General features: G+C 39.7%; 1 protein-coding gene across 1 annotated transcript in view; it reads left to right on the top strand.

Annotated features, from left to right (window-relative positions):
• The first annotated feature begins 3276 nt into the window (after positions 1 to 3276).
• Positions 3277 to 17686, top strand: part of REC114 (REC114 meiotic recombination protein) — a 28890-nt gene continuing 14480 nt past the window's right edge. Inside the window, exons 1-2 of the mRNA XM_026115486.2 lie at positions 3277 to 3472; positions 4520 to 4609. Of these exons, the coding sequence (XP_025971271.2) occupies positions 3320 to 3472; positions 4520 to 4609 (243 nt within the window). The 5' untranslated portion in view covers positions 3277 to 3319. The remainder of the gene's footprint in view (positions 3473 to 4519; positions 4610 to 17686) is intronic.

The raw sequence follows: 17686 nt of genomic DNA, 5'->3' as shown, positions 1-17686 counted from the left end.
TACCAAACCAACATCTTGAGGGGGAAAAAAAAAACCCAAACCAAAACGAAAAACCTCATACACACACAAAATCCCCACCACACCCCCCAAAATCAGCCTTTACCATTTGAACGGAGGAGAGAAATAAGAATAAAGCACACTCTGATTTGACAAAAAAGGGAAGGAATTCTAAGCCTCATCTGTTTATGGGAATCTGTCTAAAAGATTACATAAATTAAAGATTTCCCACCCCTGCCCCAAATTATAAAACGATTGCTTTTACCTTCACCCTTATTTTCTCCCTCCAACCTCTCAGAAAGTGCCATTTTAGAAGGTGGACAGGACTGGTTACCTTTTTTTTTTTTTTTTTTTTTTTTTTTAAATACTACTGCTATTTACAGAATAGACACAAAATTGCTTCAGCTGGTCAGATAATATATATCTAATAAGGATTTTCTTCTAACTTAGTAACAGGACTATGTGATTTTTTGCTGCACTAGAATTAACTTCTACCACCACTGTCTGAAGTTTCAAGCAGATCTGAAGTGTACCACAACAACAATAGTTGTCCTTGTCACATTTGTGAGATTTGCTATCTCATCTCTGATGGGACACATTTTAATCTGTCAGGCTCACCTACGAAGCCTCTTTTTCTATATTCTATTTTATATTTCAAAAAAAATTGGCAACACCAGCAGCCTTTTGAAAAAAACCCCCATTTTAACTACCTTCCTGCAGCTTTACCCTCTGACCACAAAACTAATGAAGCAATTTCCCAAGGAACTCCGAATCAGCAAAAGCTTGTGGATCAGTCTTAAGGAAATACTCTTTTTCTCCTGTTTCAAACCTTACTTTGTAATGTGTAAAAAAGAATGCCATACTCCTCCTGTAACTCATTCATGTCAAAAACCTAGAAGCAAAGTAGCATTCCCCATTCAAGCAAAACCTAGAATGGGAAAATTAACAGTACTAAAAACATGTTGAAAGGTCAACATCCAAATTAAACATGGCTGTGATACCTCTACATGAGGGAAGCAAGAGATACTGCAGAATCAAGGTTGAGCTGCCCTGACCGGGCTTCGGGTTTAAATTAACTGCAGATATTGTATACCTGACTGAGGTGCCCTAACAAAGCTGTGAAGGAAAGAGCATTTGTATAGCCTTTTGCACACTGTAACTAGCTTCACACCCTGACAATAGTTCCTTCCTTTCACAGGCCATTTCAAAATAGGGGTTTTTTTTGTTTTTTTTTGTTTTTTTATGATTTGATGGAAGCATCTGATGGTCTTGGTTTACTTCTGCTTCTTTGTAAATCACATTTCAATATTTTTGTTTTGTTAAAAGATTGAGCTTTTGTTTTCCTCCTACAGGAGCCTTTAGCATGTCTGTCAGAAACCATTCCTGCAAAACCAAACACTAGAAGATGTTGCAAACAAACCATTTTCCACAACAACTTCAGCTGATTTAGGGGAAAATACATTAAATATATGTACTCATACTTTCTTTTTCTGACATTTAAGCTACCTTCTTCTGTAGTTTCCAAGGAAGTCCCTAAATTTACAGGCCAATTCTAAGCATTTGGCAAGTGCAATATGAGAACTCCTCTTGGGGAAGCAGCGTTTAGAGAAAGCAACTGGTGGCTAGGAGGCCCACTGTGCATTTCCCCTTTCATTACTGATTTTTCTCCGCAACCTTGTCAAGTCATTTAATTCATTTCTGCCTGTGTTTCCCTATTGGCAAAACAGTCCAATAAACATTTTCCTTTTGGAAACACTGTAAAGTTGTTTACTATGGAAATGGCTCATCAGGTAGTTAATCTGGCTTTCAAGTTTGTAACATCAGATGAAAAACACAACGGTCACATAACAAAAACACCAGTTAGTATACAGCAATGGTTCAGTCTGTTAGAAAATAACTAACAGGTTAACCTTGCACCTGGAAGCTTTATTTCAGATGAGGTAGTAGTAACTTGTAACACTTTAACCTTACTCACATGATCTATGCCAGCTGCATAAGGACAAACCATAAAGGTGACAAAAAGCAGAAAAGTTGGCATAAACTTTGTTGTTCTGTCTAATTTAGACATGTGACTATGTAGTCAAGCCTCTTCTTAGTCAAACATGCACTGCTAGTGACAAGCAATGTTCAGACCTGGGATTAATGCTAATGGCATGACACATTCAAGCAGGCAGATGGAAGAAGTGGTTTAATGGGGGCTACTGGTGACCAGGCATCCCTAAGTCAGTTCAGGTTAGCACAAACTCTCATTCACATCTTCGTGAATGACCAGAGGTTGTTTCATGCCCACTTCAATGACTGTGGCTGGCTAACACACATGCTTTTACCGTTAATGAACCAAGGCACATACTATAAATGGAATACGTAAGTGCAGCCTTATTATAAGTCATCTCACCATCACTCTTTTTCTAGAGAAAATGTAGGTTGCTCCTAGGACTATATAATACTAATAAGAGAGGAAGCAAAATAGGGAGAGAAAAGTGCAATTTCTATTTATTATCCAGCTACGCAAACCTGGGTTGGCCAATGACAGGCAACACACAGTGGGGGAAAAAAGAGCTGCTTTTTAAAATTTAACATAGTTGCCCATTCAGATATCCTAAAGCGCTTCACAGTCACTATCCAGAAGAGACTGCAAAGCAGCAGAGAGCGCTGCAGTAAATACAACACCTCACCGACCCAAGAATGGAAAAGGCAGTCTGGAGTTTAGGACAGCTTTTCTACAGGGATGCAGACCTATTTCACCTGTGTAGGGGTGCTGAGGACATACAGATGCTGACACTGTCGCTGGCTTTCGCAGGCGTTTCACTGAGCTAGGCAGGGCAGGTGGCTCCCCTGCCGCACAGCCCCGAGGGTGCTCCCTCAGCCCCGTGAAATGGCGGCGTGCCTGCCGCTCAGCCTGCACTGCCCTCTCTCCCGCTGCCTCGGACGCTGCTGGGAGAAGGGGGACATGGAGCCACGCTGCCCTCGGGAAAGCGGCGGCCTCGAAAAGAGGCGCCACGGCCAAAGGCATCTCAATGCACTACCGAGGTGAGACGAACAGCTGACGCGTCACCGGCCGCCCGAGGAAAACGAGCAAGAACCCGAGCGCGAGCCCAAGCGCGCAACCCCATTGGCTCTCGTTTCCCTCTCACCCGCTGATTGGTGAACAGATCCCCTCACACTCTTTCTCTTCCCGCCGATTGGATCCCTCTTCCCGCTCAAATTTTGATTGACAGCCGCCTGCGCGGGGAGGGGGGGCACTAGGCACCGTTGTCCCCTCAGCGCAGGGATGGCGGCGGCGGGCGCGGGGTGTCCGGCTCGTAGCTCGGAGCCGGGGCAGATGTCTGCTCGTGCTGACGGCCGGCCAGGCGGCGCCGACGCCAACGCCACTTCGCTCCTCGGCAGCGCCACAACGTGGCCCCTGAAGCGCTACGGCCGCTTCTTACCCCCGGCGGACGGCGACGACGAGGGGCGAAGCGGCACCTCATGGAAGGTGAGAGGCGGCGGGGGGAGGGGCGGCCCCGGGGGGCGCAGCCGTTGAGGGGGGGCGCAGCCGTTGGGGGGTGCCGCCCCTCCCGCCGGCGGCACGCGCCCGCCCGCTCCCGGCCCGCGCGGTTTTCCTGCCTTGTTGCCCTGAACCGTTGTGCGGGTGTGAAAGGGGCGAGGAGGTCTGCGTGCTGGGGAGGAGCTGGGCTGCGGGGTGCTCGGGTGGGCTGGCTGCTGGGTATTGCCGTAACAGGCTGCAGTGGGGCCTGGGGGGCTGCTGTGTAACAGGCAGTAATAGTGAGGTCTGGGCACGCATTTTTTAATACATCCTGGCTGTCCAGAGCTATTGTTTAGTCTCAGGTGCTTATTAAATTGCTTAGTATGTTATATAGCCGCAGTCCCTGGTTCTTCATGCACCATGTTGGGATTGGTGGTGGATTTGTAGCTACAACCCAAACTGGAATTTCTTTTCCTCTGTATAACTTGTAGAAGGTGTTTTTTTTCTTTCTTCTTCTTTTATTTTTTTTAAGCAATAGTACATTAAAGCTCAATTTAAAATGATGTAGAATTATCTGTGGCAATATCAGACTTCTTGCTGCTGAGCTAGCTTGCTTCGAGATGGCTGGGTATCTCTGTGCTGTAGTGCAGCCTGCAAATATGAAATTAATGCAGGAGTCAAGAGAGATTCTGCTTCATGAATTATTAACATAAGCACTTCAGTGATGTGGTAGTGGCCCACTTTGTTTTTTTTCCCCTCCTTTAAAAGTGACTTGTGGTATTAAAAATGGTTGGAAACTATAGATTAAGTTGGAAGGGTTCATGTGGTTGCTTAGGGTTAAGTAGCTAAATTCATATACGGAGTTCTAATTTACAAGAACTGCTTGAATGCGCCTGCTTTCTGTGGGACTGAAGGGCAATTTGCATTATTGAGAGGTAATTCTGTATGCCTGAATTCTGGCACCTGCATTTAAAACCTTTTGTTTTACACTAGAAATGGAATATGGAGATTGTGCACTTATATGGCTCTTTTTCTTTTTTGTCTCTCTTTTTAAAGGTTTTTGAGTCAAATGAAGAATCAGGCCATCTTATCCTTACCATTGTTGTATCTGGCCATTTCTTTATTTCCCAAGCGCGAGCAGTACTGGTAAGTTTTTCTCATGATCATATGTAAAGAGCATTTCTCCATGCTTGTTAGCATCAGTCTTGACTTCTTTTTCCTTTTTAAGCTTCATGTTCTCTCTAGTGAAAGGAAACTGCCAGTTTTATTTTGCTCATGGAAAATCTCATGTGGTGTGTTTTCTCTGTGTTTATCAGAATAATGCTAAATGCACTATTTCATACTGAGGTACAGTGTTCCTTCTATGGCTTTAAAATACTTGGTGCTGCTGATGTTGAAACATATGTGTTTGTTTCTTTTTTTTTCTTTTCACACGATTCTTCTACCTAAGCAAATAGAGTAAATATGCTGTTAAGAAATAGATAAAAATATAGCTACAATGTGAAAATTTCCTGCAAGATTCGCTGTATACTCCAACTAGTCTTTTGCCAATAACATGTTAACATTATATTTTGATAATTTGGTTTATCAGGTTTTGGGGTAGTTTTTTTTTTTTTTTTTTTTGCTATTGAGTTGTGTGATCTAAAATATGTCTTATAACATTGGAGACACAACAACAACTTGTATTAACTGGTTTTGCTGTAGCCTGTTTCAGGTACTAAATTATAAAGATTTCACAGTGATGCCAGAGAGGTGAACAGAAACACTCCGTTGTGAAGAAATTGGTTTGATGCTGAGATTGCACTATGCCTCATGACAGAAAAAGGCCTGTCCTGGAAAGTGGGATCACGTTTGTTCAGTGCCTTTCATAGATACACAGTGATGATAAGAAGTAGAAAAAGTCTGATAAATGGTAGAAAACTATTAAAAACTGCCAGAAAATGCTGCACTATTAAGATAGAGAAAAATTTTTACACAGAATGCGTAAGAATGTATGTTGTAGATTTAAATACATACAATGCTATAAATTAGCTTTTGCTGTGCATCTTAGAAGGTCTTAAACTTACAGAAACATCTTGTAAGTGTAGGAGGGGAGCCAAGGTACCCTTGAGGGTTTTTTTTGACATTTGGTTGAATGTGTTAAGGGTATTGAATAGATAATTAATGAGCTAACAGACAGCTGTCAGTCTGGAGACCTAAAATACAACATATGGCATTTGGCTGTCATACTTATGGAGGACGAGTTGGATGTCCTTGGACAAGGTAAAAATGGAATGTGGGAGGTATTTTGGCAGTTATATGTTGAAAAGGAGAAGGAATGATTAACTGAATTTAGTGGCTAGTGTGGACATAAGGTAACTTCCTCGCTTGAAATGCAACGTGGAATTACTGAGGAGGTCTATTAGGTTTGTTGGTTATTTCAGCTTCTAACAGACATTTGGATATTGCGGTAATGATCACAGTTTAAGAATAATGTAGAACAGGGACAGAAGAGGTATGCTAGGTAAATATGACAGGTGTGTGATACGGAGAGTAAAAAAACCATTTTTTAAAAAACATTTATTTCACCAATGCTTCTACACCAACCTTAAGTCCTCACCATTGATGTTGTAATAGGTGCTAGAGAAAAGGTATACAAAAATTGCAATATGTATTTTAGAACCTGACTGTCAGTTTCTTTGGATGCAGTTCTTAACTGCATGTGATTAGGATCATGCTGCAGGTGCATTTTGTGCATACAGAACTATAGTCGTGTGAAATGCACTGGTGCAGCATGCCCTACACCTATTTATATCTCTCAAATCATTTGTAAACAGGAAACTCAACACATTCTGCAGACATCTGCCCATATTCCGAACTAGCTGATCAGATATTTGCTAGGTTTTTCAGTGAATCAAATATATTTAAGAGGGAATGATAGAGGACAGAGCTATGAGCTCAGAGATGAGAGCAGTTGCAGTCCTCTGTCGGTTCCCTCTTAAACAGGAAACCCAACACATATATTTGCAAGTGATTTGGTCCTTCACATCTGGCTTAGTTTTACTGCTTAGGCATATTCATTAGTTAGATACGTGTCCTCCCAGACAGACTTTCCTTTCCCGCACACTGTATAAGACTGACGTGGTGATAAAACACCCCCTTCTGGTACTATCGTAGTCCGTAAGTATCTTTTCAGCCTTTGAGGAACAATTGGTCTATTTAGTAGAGAGGCCAGCATCATCAAATGGAAAAGCGATGCGTAGGGCTTGTGCCGATAAGGACAGCACAGGCACTGGTGCTGCTGGTATACCAGAAGCTGGTATCAGCATTAATATCAAAGTAAGTATGATTGTTACATATATATATTTTTAAGTGGCAGGCAGGGGTGCTAGAAATTAAGTATCATCAGCTAAGGACAGATATACCAAGGTCTTTGTACGGAAGTCCTCTAAGCCCTGGTGAAAATAGGATCTGGAGAGAAGGAGCAGCTTATAATGCAGTAGACTCTGCCAGACTCTTTTTCTTGGTCCAGTCTTGGTTTAGGCTTGAGACTAGGACATAAACTGATCCTATGTCAGCATAACGCATAGGGTGTGATTCATCTGATAAGAAGTAAACATCCACGTTAAGGATGTTGTACTAATCTTCTAAAATAGCTTTTCGACTACAGTTTTCCTGCCTTTGGGCAGATTGCTTATTTCCTCCGGTCACGCAATGGGAGGTAAAAGCAATTCAGCTTCTGAATGCCTAAATGAGATATCTCATAGTTTGACCACAAGTCGGCATGCATGTATATGTTTGTATAAAACAGCTGGCAGTAATGATGGCGTATTAGCTAAGATGGATATTCACATCTGGCTATCACTATATTAAGAGTGGCTGCTAAGAGGTAGAGCCCATTAGAAGACAGGTTGTAGAAGTCCTAAAACACATCTTTTTATTTTTTCTACTGAGATTTTATGTTGGCTATGATGAATTATGCCCCAAACATTGTAAGGTGATAGGTTAAATAAAATGGTTACACATCTGCAACAGATGTGTGAACTAGGTATCAAAGAAGAGGGTTTTTTCTGTCTTTCCAGGTAATAGCAAAGCACTGAATTTGAACTCAGCAATGTCTCAGATGAACTCCAGTGATGTGTGGGATATGAGATGGTGCATCACAAACCTAGCCAAACGTTTGCAAGTAATAGATGAAATCTTGCAGACTCCCTGTCCAGATGCCATATAACAAAAAGGTTTCTTTACTGGACAATGTATGTTACTGCTGTAGAAATAATTGGACTATAGAAGTGGCTAATCTCACTGGTTCTGTCTCCCTGTGGTCTCCAGCTCCCGGGAGTTGTCAAAAGCTGGTCACAATACTTAAACAGGCATTGCACAGCCAAGTGCATATAGTCTTTGAAACTGTCGCAAACCAATTCTTCTCACTGGGAGTTCATTGCAATGGATGTTTTGTCACAGAGGGTAGTGTGAAATGCACAGGTTTCTGCTCCAGAGGGAATGCAGCAAGTTTGATAGAGTGCTGCAGTTGGAGTGATTCGGTTGGTGTTCTTACATTGGCCACTGAGTCTTTTCTTTTAAATGCCAAAGTGTTCTCCAACAACTGCCTGCTGCCTTACTCGCTTGCAGTGGAATTCCCTCTGATGTACTTACAAAACTGTTTCTTGCTGTGTAGTAACTACATCCTTTAAGTTGTTGAAGTCTAGTCTTTTGATCTATTTTCTAATCCCTGCTTTATAGACCCTCTGATGTACAATAGGCTCCTGGTTTTGAGGAAGCTGGATAACAACTATAGTTGCTTTGTGCCTTATACCTCTGCAGAGGAAGACAGTGAGGCACAAGATCTGTGCATAGCCCTGTTGAATACTACTGCTGAAAAAATTCTTGTTGGTTATTTGGGGTGCTCATGTATGAGTTTCATGGGACTCCCATTGGCTGCAACACCCTGGAGAAAACTGAATGGTAGGTGACATTATTCTCTTTATAGTGTACCAGGAAGACAGTTTGCAGTTAACAGGGTATTAAAGAATGATAGAAAGCATCATCTCCTAGGAATGATGTTCCTTGGCTTAAGCATGGTTGGCCTGGACATTGTCAGGCTTGGTTTACTGTGGAGGTGTGATTTAGGTCAAGAACTACTGGATGTTTCACGCTACTGTTTTGAATGACATAAGACTTTGCATTAATGTATTTAAAAAAAAAACCAAAAAACAAAAAAAACCCAAACCTGCGACAAGCACTGCTTCTCAGTGTTTCCTGTCTGGTCTGACTTTCCTGAGGCCATTGCTGTTGATAGAAAAATAACCTTTTTTAAGATTATAGAACCTTTCTGGAAAAGTAGATATTTTTGTCATGGGAGAACATCAAGCAATCCCCAATGTATGATTACAGAAATTGCAGTCTGATACCAGCAAATGTTTCCTCAAGGTCAGTATCTTATCTCAACCACCAGTTACAACCAGTCATTTGAAAGACAAATGAAGAAGCTCAGCAGTGGGCAGTTACTCTTTTGTCACAGGGACTGTTTCCTTTTCAGCTAGAAAATAACTATATTGTACTTTTGTAAAATTTTTGTGGATGAGTATAAAATGACTTTTCCTTTTCTCCCTTGAACAGCAATCCAAGAATGAACTGAACTGATAACTAAATTCAGGAAATCATTAAGTGGTAAAAGTGCCTAATAATATTATTTTTTGCAGTAGCATTTTGTAGCAGTGACAGAAGAGCAGGAGTCCCCCTCACCCCTGAGTTTTATTTTGAACTATTCTAAGTAAGAGGTTAAAAACAAAAACCCCAGAAAGCTCACAAAAATTTCATCTAACATCTGTAACAAAGAAAATTTATTGATCGAGCACTTTTAAAAATGAACAATATTGTACTATGAACTATTCTTATCTCTTGTGGATTAAAATTGGCGTGGAATGCAGTAAAATCAGTGCATTAGTGGATTCAGACTATCTTGTTTTGTACCTTCTATTTTCCTTACTGAGATAAAAGTGAGAGTACATCTGTTCTTCAGTGGCGTGTGTTTTACAAAAGCTAAAAAGAACCTTTTAGCTGCCAGCAAGTTCTGCTTTATGCTGATAATATTGTGGGTGGATGCTTTTTAAAAGTCCAGCAAAATATCCAAAACTGATCTTAGTTGGCCAACATTCTAGTGATAGCTCCAGATGTTTGCTCTCTTAGTGATTCTTCCATGAAATACTTTCATATCCAGTGATGATTTATGAAATACTAAAATACATAAATTATTTTCTGTAGCATACGCTCCAGTCAGTGTGAAAACAAGAGGAGATAGCTTTTGTGTGAGTTATTTACTCAGTGAGTGCTCTTATTTAGTGTGTACCTTTCAGCTACTCTCAGCTTTCCCTACATCTCCATATGCATGCAACTGAGGTGAAAGACTTATTCATTCAGAAATAGAAAATCTGTATTTAGTTGATGGTTGGATTAATCTCATCCATTCTAGGAAAAATATCTAAGTGTTTTTAACTTTATACCAAAATATTTTCTCTATAATGGATTTATTTAAGAAAATAAAAAGGAGAGAATGTGTAAAGCAGGAGTGTAAGAAACCTTTTATTTTTCTTAAAGAATTGTAGCTATTTAGAGCTAAGTAAGGTGAGACTATGACTCTTTTATGATCCGTTTCTAAGAGGAATATTTATAAAATAGCAATAAAATTTTCACACATCCTAACAACTGATTTTTTTTTAATACATATAGTAGACTATAGAATAATTTTTATGAGCCTTAAAATAGTAGGATATTTAATGAATTCCCTTCTAGCAACCTTTTTGCTAATGGACCTTTAAAGACCATTTTCTTGCCAGAAAGAATTCAGTCTCAGCACTTACTTTAAATCAGTCAGATCAGTGTAACACCTTGTGCTGTGTACAGTGCTGTGTGGTTAGGTGCTATAGCTTTGACACAGTTGATTATAGTATCTGAGAATACTTCAGAATTGATGATTAAAGCACAATTCCATGGTACTGTAACAAAAAATCGTGTATAATTTCAGTGTTTCCATCAGTTGCGCAAAGAAAACAAACAATTTATTTTGATGGGTAAACTGTTCTTGGGAATGGGTATACTTCCAAGATTGTTTTAGAGAGTCTTTAATGATAGTGCCAGAGACTTACCTGAATCTGTCTCAATAAGGAAACAACTGCTTTCCTTTAAAAATACAATCTGCTTCTTGTGATCAGTCAAATGGAGTGAAGAGGAGGTAAATGGAACTTCAAGGAGTGGAGCATAAAAATGCCTAATGTGTAATGCAAATGGAAGTGTTTTCTCTTAATTTGGAATCAACTTGCATAACATTTTTAGGATGTGTTTTTGCTGTAATGTGGCCTGCCAGGCTGTTTATCTTACAATATAAAATCTCATTCTTGCACACTGTGGATGATAAGATTTTAACAGGAGTATCTCAATGGCATCTCTGGCCATTCTGTGAAGATGCATCATGTTCTGCGTACCACACACACAACCTTACAACCTTATGTCGTCTTCTTCTTTCCTTCCTTCAGATCAGCACATCATGAAAATTGTATTTTGGTGTTTTATTGGATGCAATTAATTCTGATGCTGGAATTCTTAATATCCTACAAATTAATCAAATTGAAATTGTGAAGAGGTCTTATTAAATAGGATGAAATTAATCCAGAGTGATTGATTTGTGACCTGATCTTTTGAAGTGTAGACTAAATGTCCTTAGTGCCCTCCTGGTCCCCTCATGACTTCTAATAAGCTAGTAGTGCTAAGGATACAGTAGATTCTAACCTCATTAATTAGGCAAGCATTCAGCAGAGGAATTGATGTTCTTGATGCTCTCTTTGCAGTGCCTAAAACTTGTGCACTGAGTTTTTGAGATGATATTCACAGCAGTGACTTAAGTGGTCAAAGGTCCCTGTGCAATAGATGAGGACATCTGACACCTAGGGAAGTGAAGATATTGCTAAACTGTCCTGCTCACTCGTAATCCATTGGAAAGCTAGAGGGAGGTTCTTTTTTATAAAAGGTCCCGTGATTGGTATTGGAAAGTGTAGAAGAAACCTTGGTTTCATTAACTCACTCAAAACCAATTCCTAGTTCAAAAATCAAAATATTATTTTTTATTTTTTTTAATTTCAGCATCTGCTACTGAGATGATTATTTTGGACAAGCTGAATATCTTCGTGCATCAGTTTCCCCATTTATGTTGGATATAATGATACATTCCTTTGTATAATCCTTATGCATTGATGGTTGTCAACAGCAGAGTTTTAAAGGGTTCTGATCTTTACCATTCTCTTCTCCAGTTCTTTTAAACTCAACTACTAGAGTAGTTTTTAAAGAGTTATGACATGTATTTATGAAATATGTTAACCCTACAGTTAAAGTTTAGCATATGGTATTGATCTAGGGAAGTGTATATGAGGTATAGACACTTAAAGAAGAAACTGGGATGTCTTGAAGAGTTTAGTCCTGCAAAGTTTAGTGTATACAGAAAAATGTTACCTGGAGAAGGATGCTCAGGTCCTTATATACCTCCAGAAGAGTAAATTGGGTTGACATAGTCATCAACATGTCTGTAGTCCCTTCTCCCTCTGCCTTTACAATATATTATCAATAGGCAGAATGTATTGGCATCCTGTTCACTGGTCTCTGGTCAAGTTTCATTGTCCTACAACATAATTAAATATATATATTTTTCAGTTTCTTATTATGAAATTTCAAGGTTTGTCCTGAGTTAGGAGCTTATCTTTGCTGTCCATTCCTTCAAGAAACTGTAGTTTGTACCCTTCTGGGGTGACTCTTTCTAGAAAGCTGACATCTGGCAGCATGTGCTGCTGCACCCAACACTTCTGTCTCATGGGTGCCTCTGTGTGTCCTGTATTTGCTACTTCATTTAGCTTTTGTACCCCTGTAGAGATGGCGTTTTCTGAGTTTAACCCTGATAAGTTCTCTGGAATCAAACAAGCTTAATAGCAAGATTTATGATCAGGCTTCTAAGAGATTGGGGATGAAAAAATTACACCCAGAAGATATGCAGAGCTTAACAGCTGGATGCTTCTTTAGTTGTTGTATTTCCCTTACTTAGAACTGCAAAGTAGCAAACAGCTGTTGGACAAGGGATTTGGTGATTGCAGCAATGTTGTATTTTACAAGCATTGCCTTTACTTCTGAATAAACTTTTTCTCTCTGGCATGCATCAGTGTCAGAATTTAACAATTAAGATTTCATGGAGTGCGCTTGTAGAAGATGCCTCTCGGTATGAATGACATTTAATCTCTTTTTGTCTGGAGCCAGATGCCTTTTATAGCATTGGTTTCTTATCTCTAGTTCATACCTTTTCAGCCAAGGTATCAGTGCTTTCAGCCCAGGTATCAATGTTTTCTGGGAAACTGTTCTGTATCATGTTGCCCCCCAGCCTGTTCAGAAAGGTGCAAGCAGGGCTGCTCAAAGGGTGCCTCTGTGGAGTGCTGCGTGTCAGAAGTTTTGCATCTTTAGCTCACAGTGGTCCTTCAGTAGTGCGCTGTGGACAGAGTGCTCTGAGATGCCAGCAGTGCCAGGGAGCAGTCCTAAGCATAAGTGCACAGGGAGTTGGCGTACATGTAAATACTATTACTGCTACACCAAAGACTCTGGGTCTCTATTTACTGCGAATGTCAGGTATAACTCCAGGTGTAGCGACATACTCACATTGGTTGTCTCGGTTCAGAGCTTTTGTAGTTCTGTAAGTGGTGCTGAAGCAGGGATACAATCAAGGGCAATGTGTTAAAGGCACAATTGAGAGTTTGGGTGGGAGATATCCTGGAGCTGGATGTGCCCTGCCAAAGCTGCAGAGATTTCATGGGTAGGCAGAGGGTTTGGGGATTGTGTGGTGACTGCAGCTTTATTACTGGGAGTACTGGAATGCAGGTGGTCTCAGGGAGAAGAAAAGGAATTGATTTGATGAGGGAAGCACATGAGTGTGAACTGAGGTCTTGGTTTGGAGATAGGGTGAAGTTAGATGATGAGAGGTAGAAAGCATGGGACTGGGGAGAAATGGCTGGGTTGCAAATAGCATATATGGCTCTCAGTGCTATAAACGTTTCTGAACATACACCATAGAAACAAGATGTCTGGCCATGTCCTAAAGCTGTAAATAAATGGTTGCATAATTCCTCCAAAGGAAGTGAACTTGTATATCAGTTCTAAGAAGGAAAATGATGAGTCTATAATTTAAGCATGTGAAGTTGTTGTAACTTAAAAAACTTAAAATTCACTCCCTGAAAAGCATTTTTATGTGTGTGTGTTTTTGTTTGCTTTAAGTTTTTACAAAAAACTGAAAGACCTTCTGATCAAGGACTGGTTGGAAATCTTGTTAGAGTGCTACTGGCTGGTTAACCCTCATCCAGCATTGGTTAGTAGTGTTCTCTTACGTGTATCAACACAAAAACACATGATCTTTGGGGAGTTAATTTCTCTCTTTCCAACAGAATACAGAGGAAATCTTTGTGGTTGAATGACATCAGGGCACATGGTGAGGGCATGCTGAAAAGTAGCAGCTCAAAAATATTTATCAGTAGCTGGGACCAACAGATTCTCAGCATCTTCTCATTTTAGTGCCATAGCATGGGCTTTACAACTTCTGCAGCTGGTTCACCCATAATTTAGTTCTTTAGCTCTTTTTCTTTCCACGACTTCTCCTGCAATTGCAGTTAACCTCATGAAGGAGGACTGCCTGACTGGGAAGGAAGTGCATGTACTGTTTCTATAATCAGTCTACTAGGGAGCCTCCCTGATGGCCTCAAACTCTGTCATGATTGCTTGCTGCAGTGTGAAGCTTGTATATTTTAGAGTGAAGGAATTGTTCCTCAGTTGATGCTTCCGCAGAGCAGACAACTATGCATCATCAAAATTGGGTTTGGAAATTCTGTGTGTTTACTCAAATCCTTTGTTTCAAAAAAAAAAACCAAAAAAAAAAAAAAACCAAAAGAAACCTAATATGTAAAGAGCAAGGAGTTGGTTCATCTAAGGAATGTTGTCTGTAATCAGACTGGAGTTAGCAGCACTCCTTTTGCTGCAGTGTACGTCAGTGTATCATAACTTTTACATACTCTGTGCAGTGTTTGTCAGTACATCTTTACATTTACACTTCAAAACATTCACCTGCTGGAGTGGAGCTACTCTGTTTCCTCACTTCTACCAAATTTAAAACATCTGAAGGATTGGGGAGGGCTAAAGGCATAATTTATTTTCTGGTTATTCAGGAAATTTTTCTTAGAATATTACTGATATGGACCTGAAAGGGATACTTTTTCCTTTATACAGCTGATCAGAAGAAAAATTGAGAGAAATTTTTTTTCAAGAGAAGAGATCTGACTGCTCTTCAGTACTCAGGAACAGATAAACTTAAGCAACAAGTAAAAGCTTGTCACGTATCAGTTGAGAGTCTTGGGCCCCTTCTATGCCAGTTTATTTTCAATGTTGGACACAAAACAGGAGAGGAAGGGAAACTGGGAAGTATCACAGATGAGCAAACATTTTCAAAAGTACTTTAGTCTACTGGACTTTCAGTGACAGAAGAGCACTGATTCCATGGGTCAGGTGTTGATGAAAATCCTGCCTTCAACCTCTCTGCTGTGATAATGAGGCCTTGAGCTTCTCTCTTTTGCCATCCTGCTTCAGTTAGCTGCCAGAGTGGTCCTGTCTGAAAAGCACTGGGATATTAATTATTAACACAATAAAGTTCCTTTGATCTCATGCTGACCTCATCATTTCCTATCAACACACATTCCCAGTCTGTGTGATACCCAGTTGAATCTTTAATTCATTATACAAGGCATACATCCATTCTGAATGGTGAGCTCTGGGGACAAAGCATTATAATACACGGAAGTGCAACCATAAGTGGTAACTAAAAATGGAAGAATGTGTGTTTGTGTTTTTTCTGGGTTTTTTTGAATATTGGTTATAATTTAAGTAGGCAAAGTATGTAATGATTGTGATAAAAAGAAATGTTTTACTTCTTTCTAACTTACTGTCTACACACAGTTCAGTTTCATTTAAAAACGTATACTGAATAAGTGATCCAGAGTAACTGATGTAAGGCAGTGTAGCTGAACTGTCTGCTACGCAAAAAAATAGAGTAATATATATTTAAGAAACGTTAAAAGGTTTGCCAAAAGATCTTGCAGTTAAACATAGAATAAATAACCTTTTTCTGTGCTCATATGTTCCTTAGCACCATATTTGAGGTTTCTAGATAATACAATAGAAATACTTGTAATAATAGGCAATACCATGCAACATATCATAGATAGGCCTCATTATTTGACAGCTTCTTGAATGCAGAAATGTAAAAGCAGAACAAAAGCATTTCCCAATTAGCCATGGACCACATATATGTATATAGGTATGTACCTATACATACATAGGTACAAGGCTAGACCAGCCTTATTGACTTCTCTGCCTGATGTGAGGTGTGGTTATGTCTTGTCCTTGTTCCAAAATATTTGGGAAACGTTTTCTGCTTCAGCTTCATTTCTCTATAGGGCCATGAGAGGCTTAATATTTTTATTAGAAGAATATGAAATTGTTTTCCTTTAATGCGGTGTTATTGCAACTATTACCCTGGAGAATGACATAAGGAGTATATGCATGATTGAATGCTAATGATCTTAGAAAAAAGCTCCTTTTTATATCTCCGAATCATAAACAGTTGGGGTCTTTTGTTCCTGACCAGTTCCATGTTGCCATTCTGTCTATATTCCCGATTAATCTTATACTGCCACCTGTCCTTGCTCTTGCCCAATACTGCTCAGCAAAGCCCAAATCTGGGCTCAAAGACCACGTTAAGCAGGTGTGGATGTTGTGTGCAGTGACCACAGCTATCCCTGTTCCTGCCTTTGTGTTTGTTTGCACTATCATCTCAGAACATTGCCATCCAGCTTCCAGAATCTACCCCATGCTTCCTGGATGTTGGCAGAGATGACCTAATTCTCCAGCTTTTTGAATAATGGAGCAAGGGACAGGTTTGTTGTGGTCTTCCTTCTTGTTGCCCTGAATTCATTTATTTAACTTCATATGCAGATTTGTAATTCCCTTGTTAAGAATTAAATAGTTACTATTGTTATTTTGCCATATCTCAAGTGGCCCCAAATACAGAGTCTTTGCAGACTGAGGTAACAGGCAAAAAGCCATGAGGAACAGAATGGACCTTCTTAATATTGTGCTAAATCAGGCTTATTTGCTGCTTAAAACTGAGAAAATCTACAGAATATTGATTGTAATGTCAATTAATGATGTAAACAATTTAATGATGGAGTTCAGTCTGAGTAGTTCTGCAGACCTGAGGTTGTCCGTAACTTTTCAGATAGCTTGCTTGCACCAGAAGAGCTCTATTGTATTGCTCGAGTTTTGCACTGAGATATTCCTTTTTGGTTTAGCTAGTCTTAGCTTTGTATTTGTTTCTGCTTGGCAATATGGAATCAACCGGGGGTGCAAGAATAAAGGAAATACTTTGTGCTTTGTTCTTCAGTTAGCTAATTAAAGTTGAAGTTAAATTTTAGTTAATTAAATTCTGCTCTTGGAATTGAATAATTAAAGTACGTAAGTAAAAATTCTAAATGTTTTTTTCAGTTTGCTTTACCTCAGGAACAGGAGGTATAAAAGAAAGACAACCTGGGAAATGTCAGTGAAGTAGTTGATAGGAAAATTAAATGTTACCTGCTTTTTATGATCTCTTTGAAAACAGTTATTATTTTAAAGAGAAAACATTTTTCTACGTCTTACAGTGAAAGGAAAAATGTTATGAAAGTAAACTTAATATGGGAACAGCTGTTTTTAAATAAACACAGTTGGTGTGTATCAAAAACAATAAGTATTTGAAATGTACAGAGCAAGCACTAAGTGCCCCAACTTAACGAAAGAGGCCTAGTAAAAGAATGGGATATTAGAATTGCTTCACCTACAGCCTTTTGGGACTTGGCAGTGGAACCAGAGGGAGAAGAAATGGCGAAGAAGTTACCTGTGACAGGCAGCGGTCATAGTCCAACACAAATGCTTTCCATGGTTGGTTCGTTGGTTGTCCGGTACTCAGTCTGGGTATGTATCCAGGGTAAATGGTTCTGAATTGGCCCACTTGTTTTGAAGAGATATGGATATTCCACTTGGTCTCAGCAAGTTAGAAGTAGTTGTTCAACATTTACTATTTGAAATTAGGAGCTGAATTCCATGTCAGCACAAGGATTTGATTTCCCTATTGTTTTGTAT

This window comes from Dromaius novaehollandiae, chromosome 10, assembly GCF_036370855.1.
Source record: "Dromaius novaehollandiae isolate bDroNov1 chromosome 10, bDroNov1.hap1, whole genome shotgun sequence".
In the NCBI taxonomy this organism is placed as follows: Eukaryota; Metazoa; Chordata; class Aves; order Casuariiformes; family Dromaiidae; genus Dromaius; species Dromaius novaehollandiae.
The sequence above is the reverse complement of the archived record's forward strand: the minus strand, read 5'-3'. Positions and strand labels throughout refer to the sequence as shown.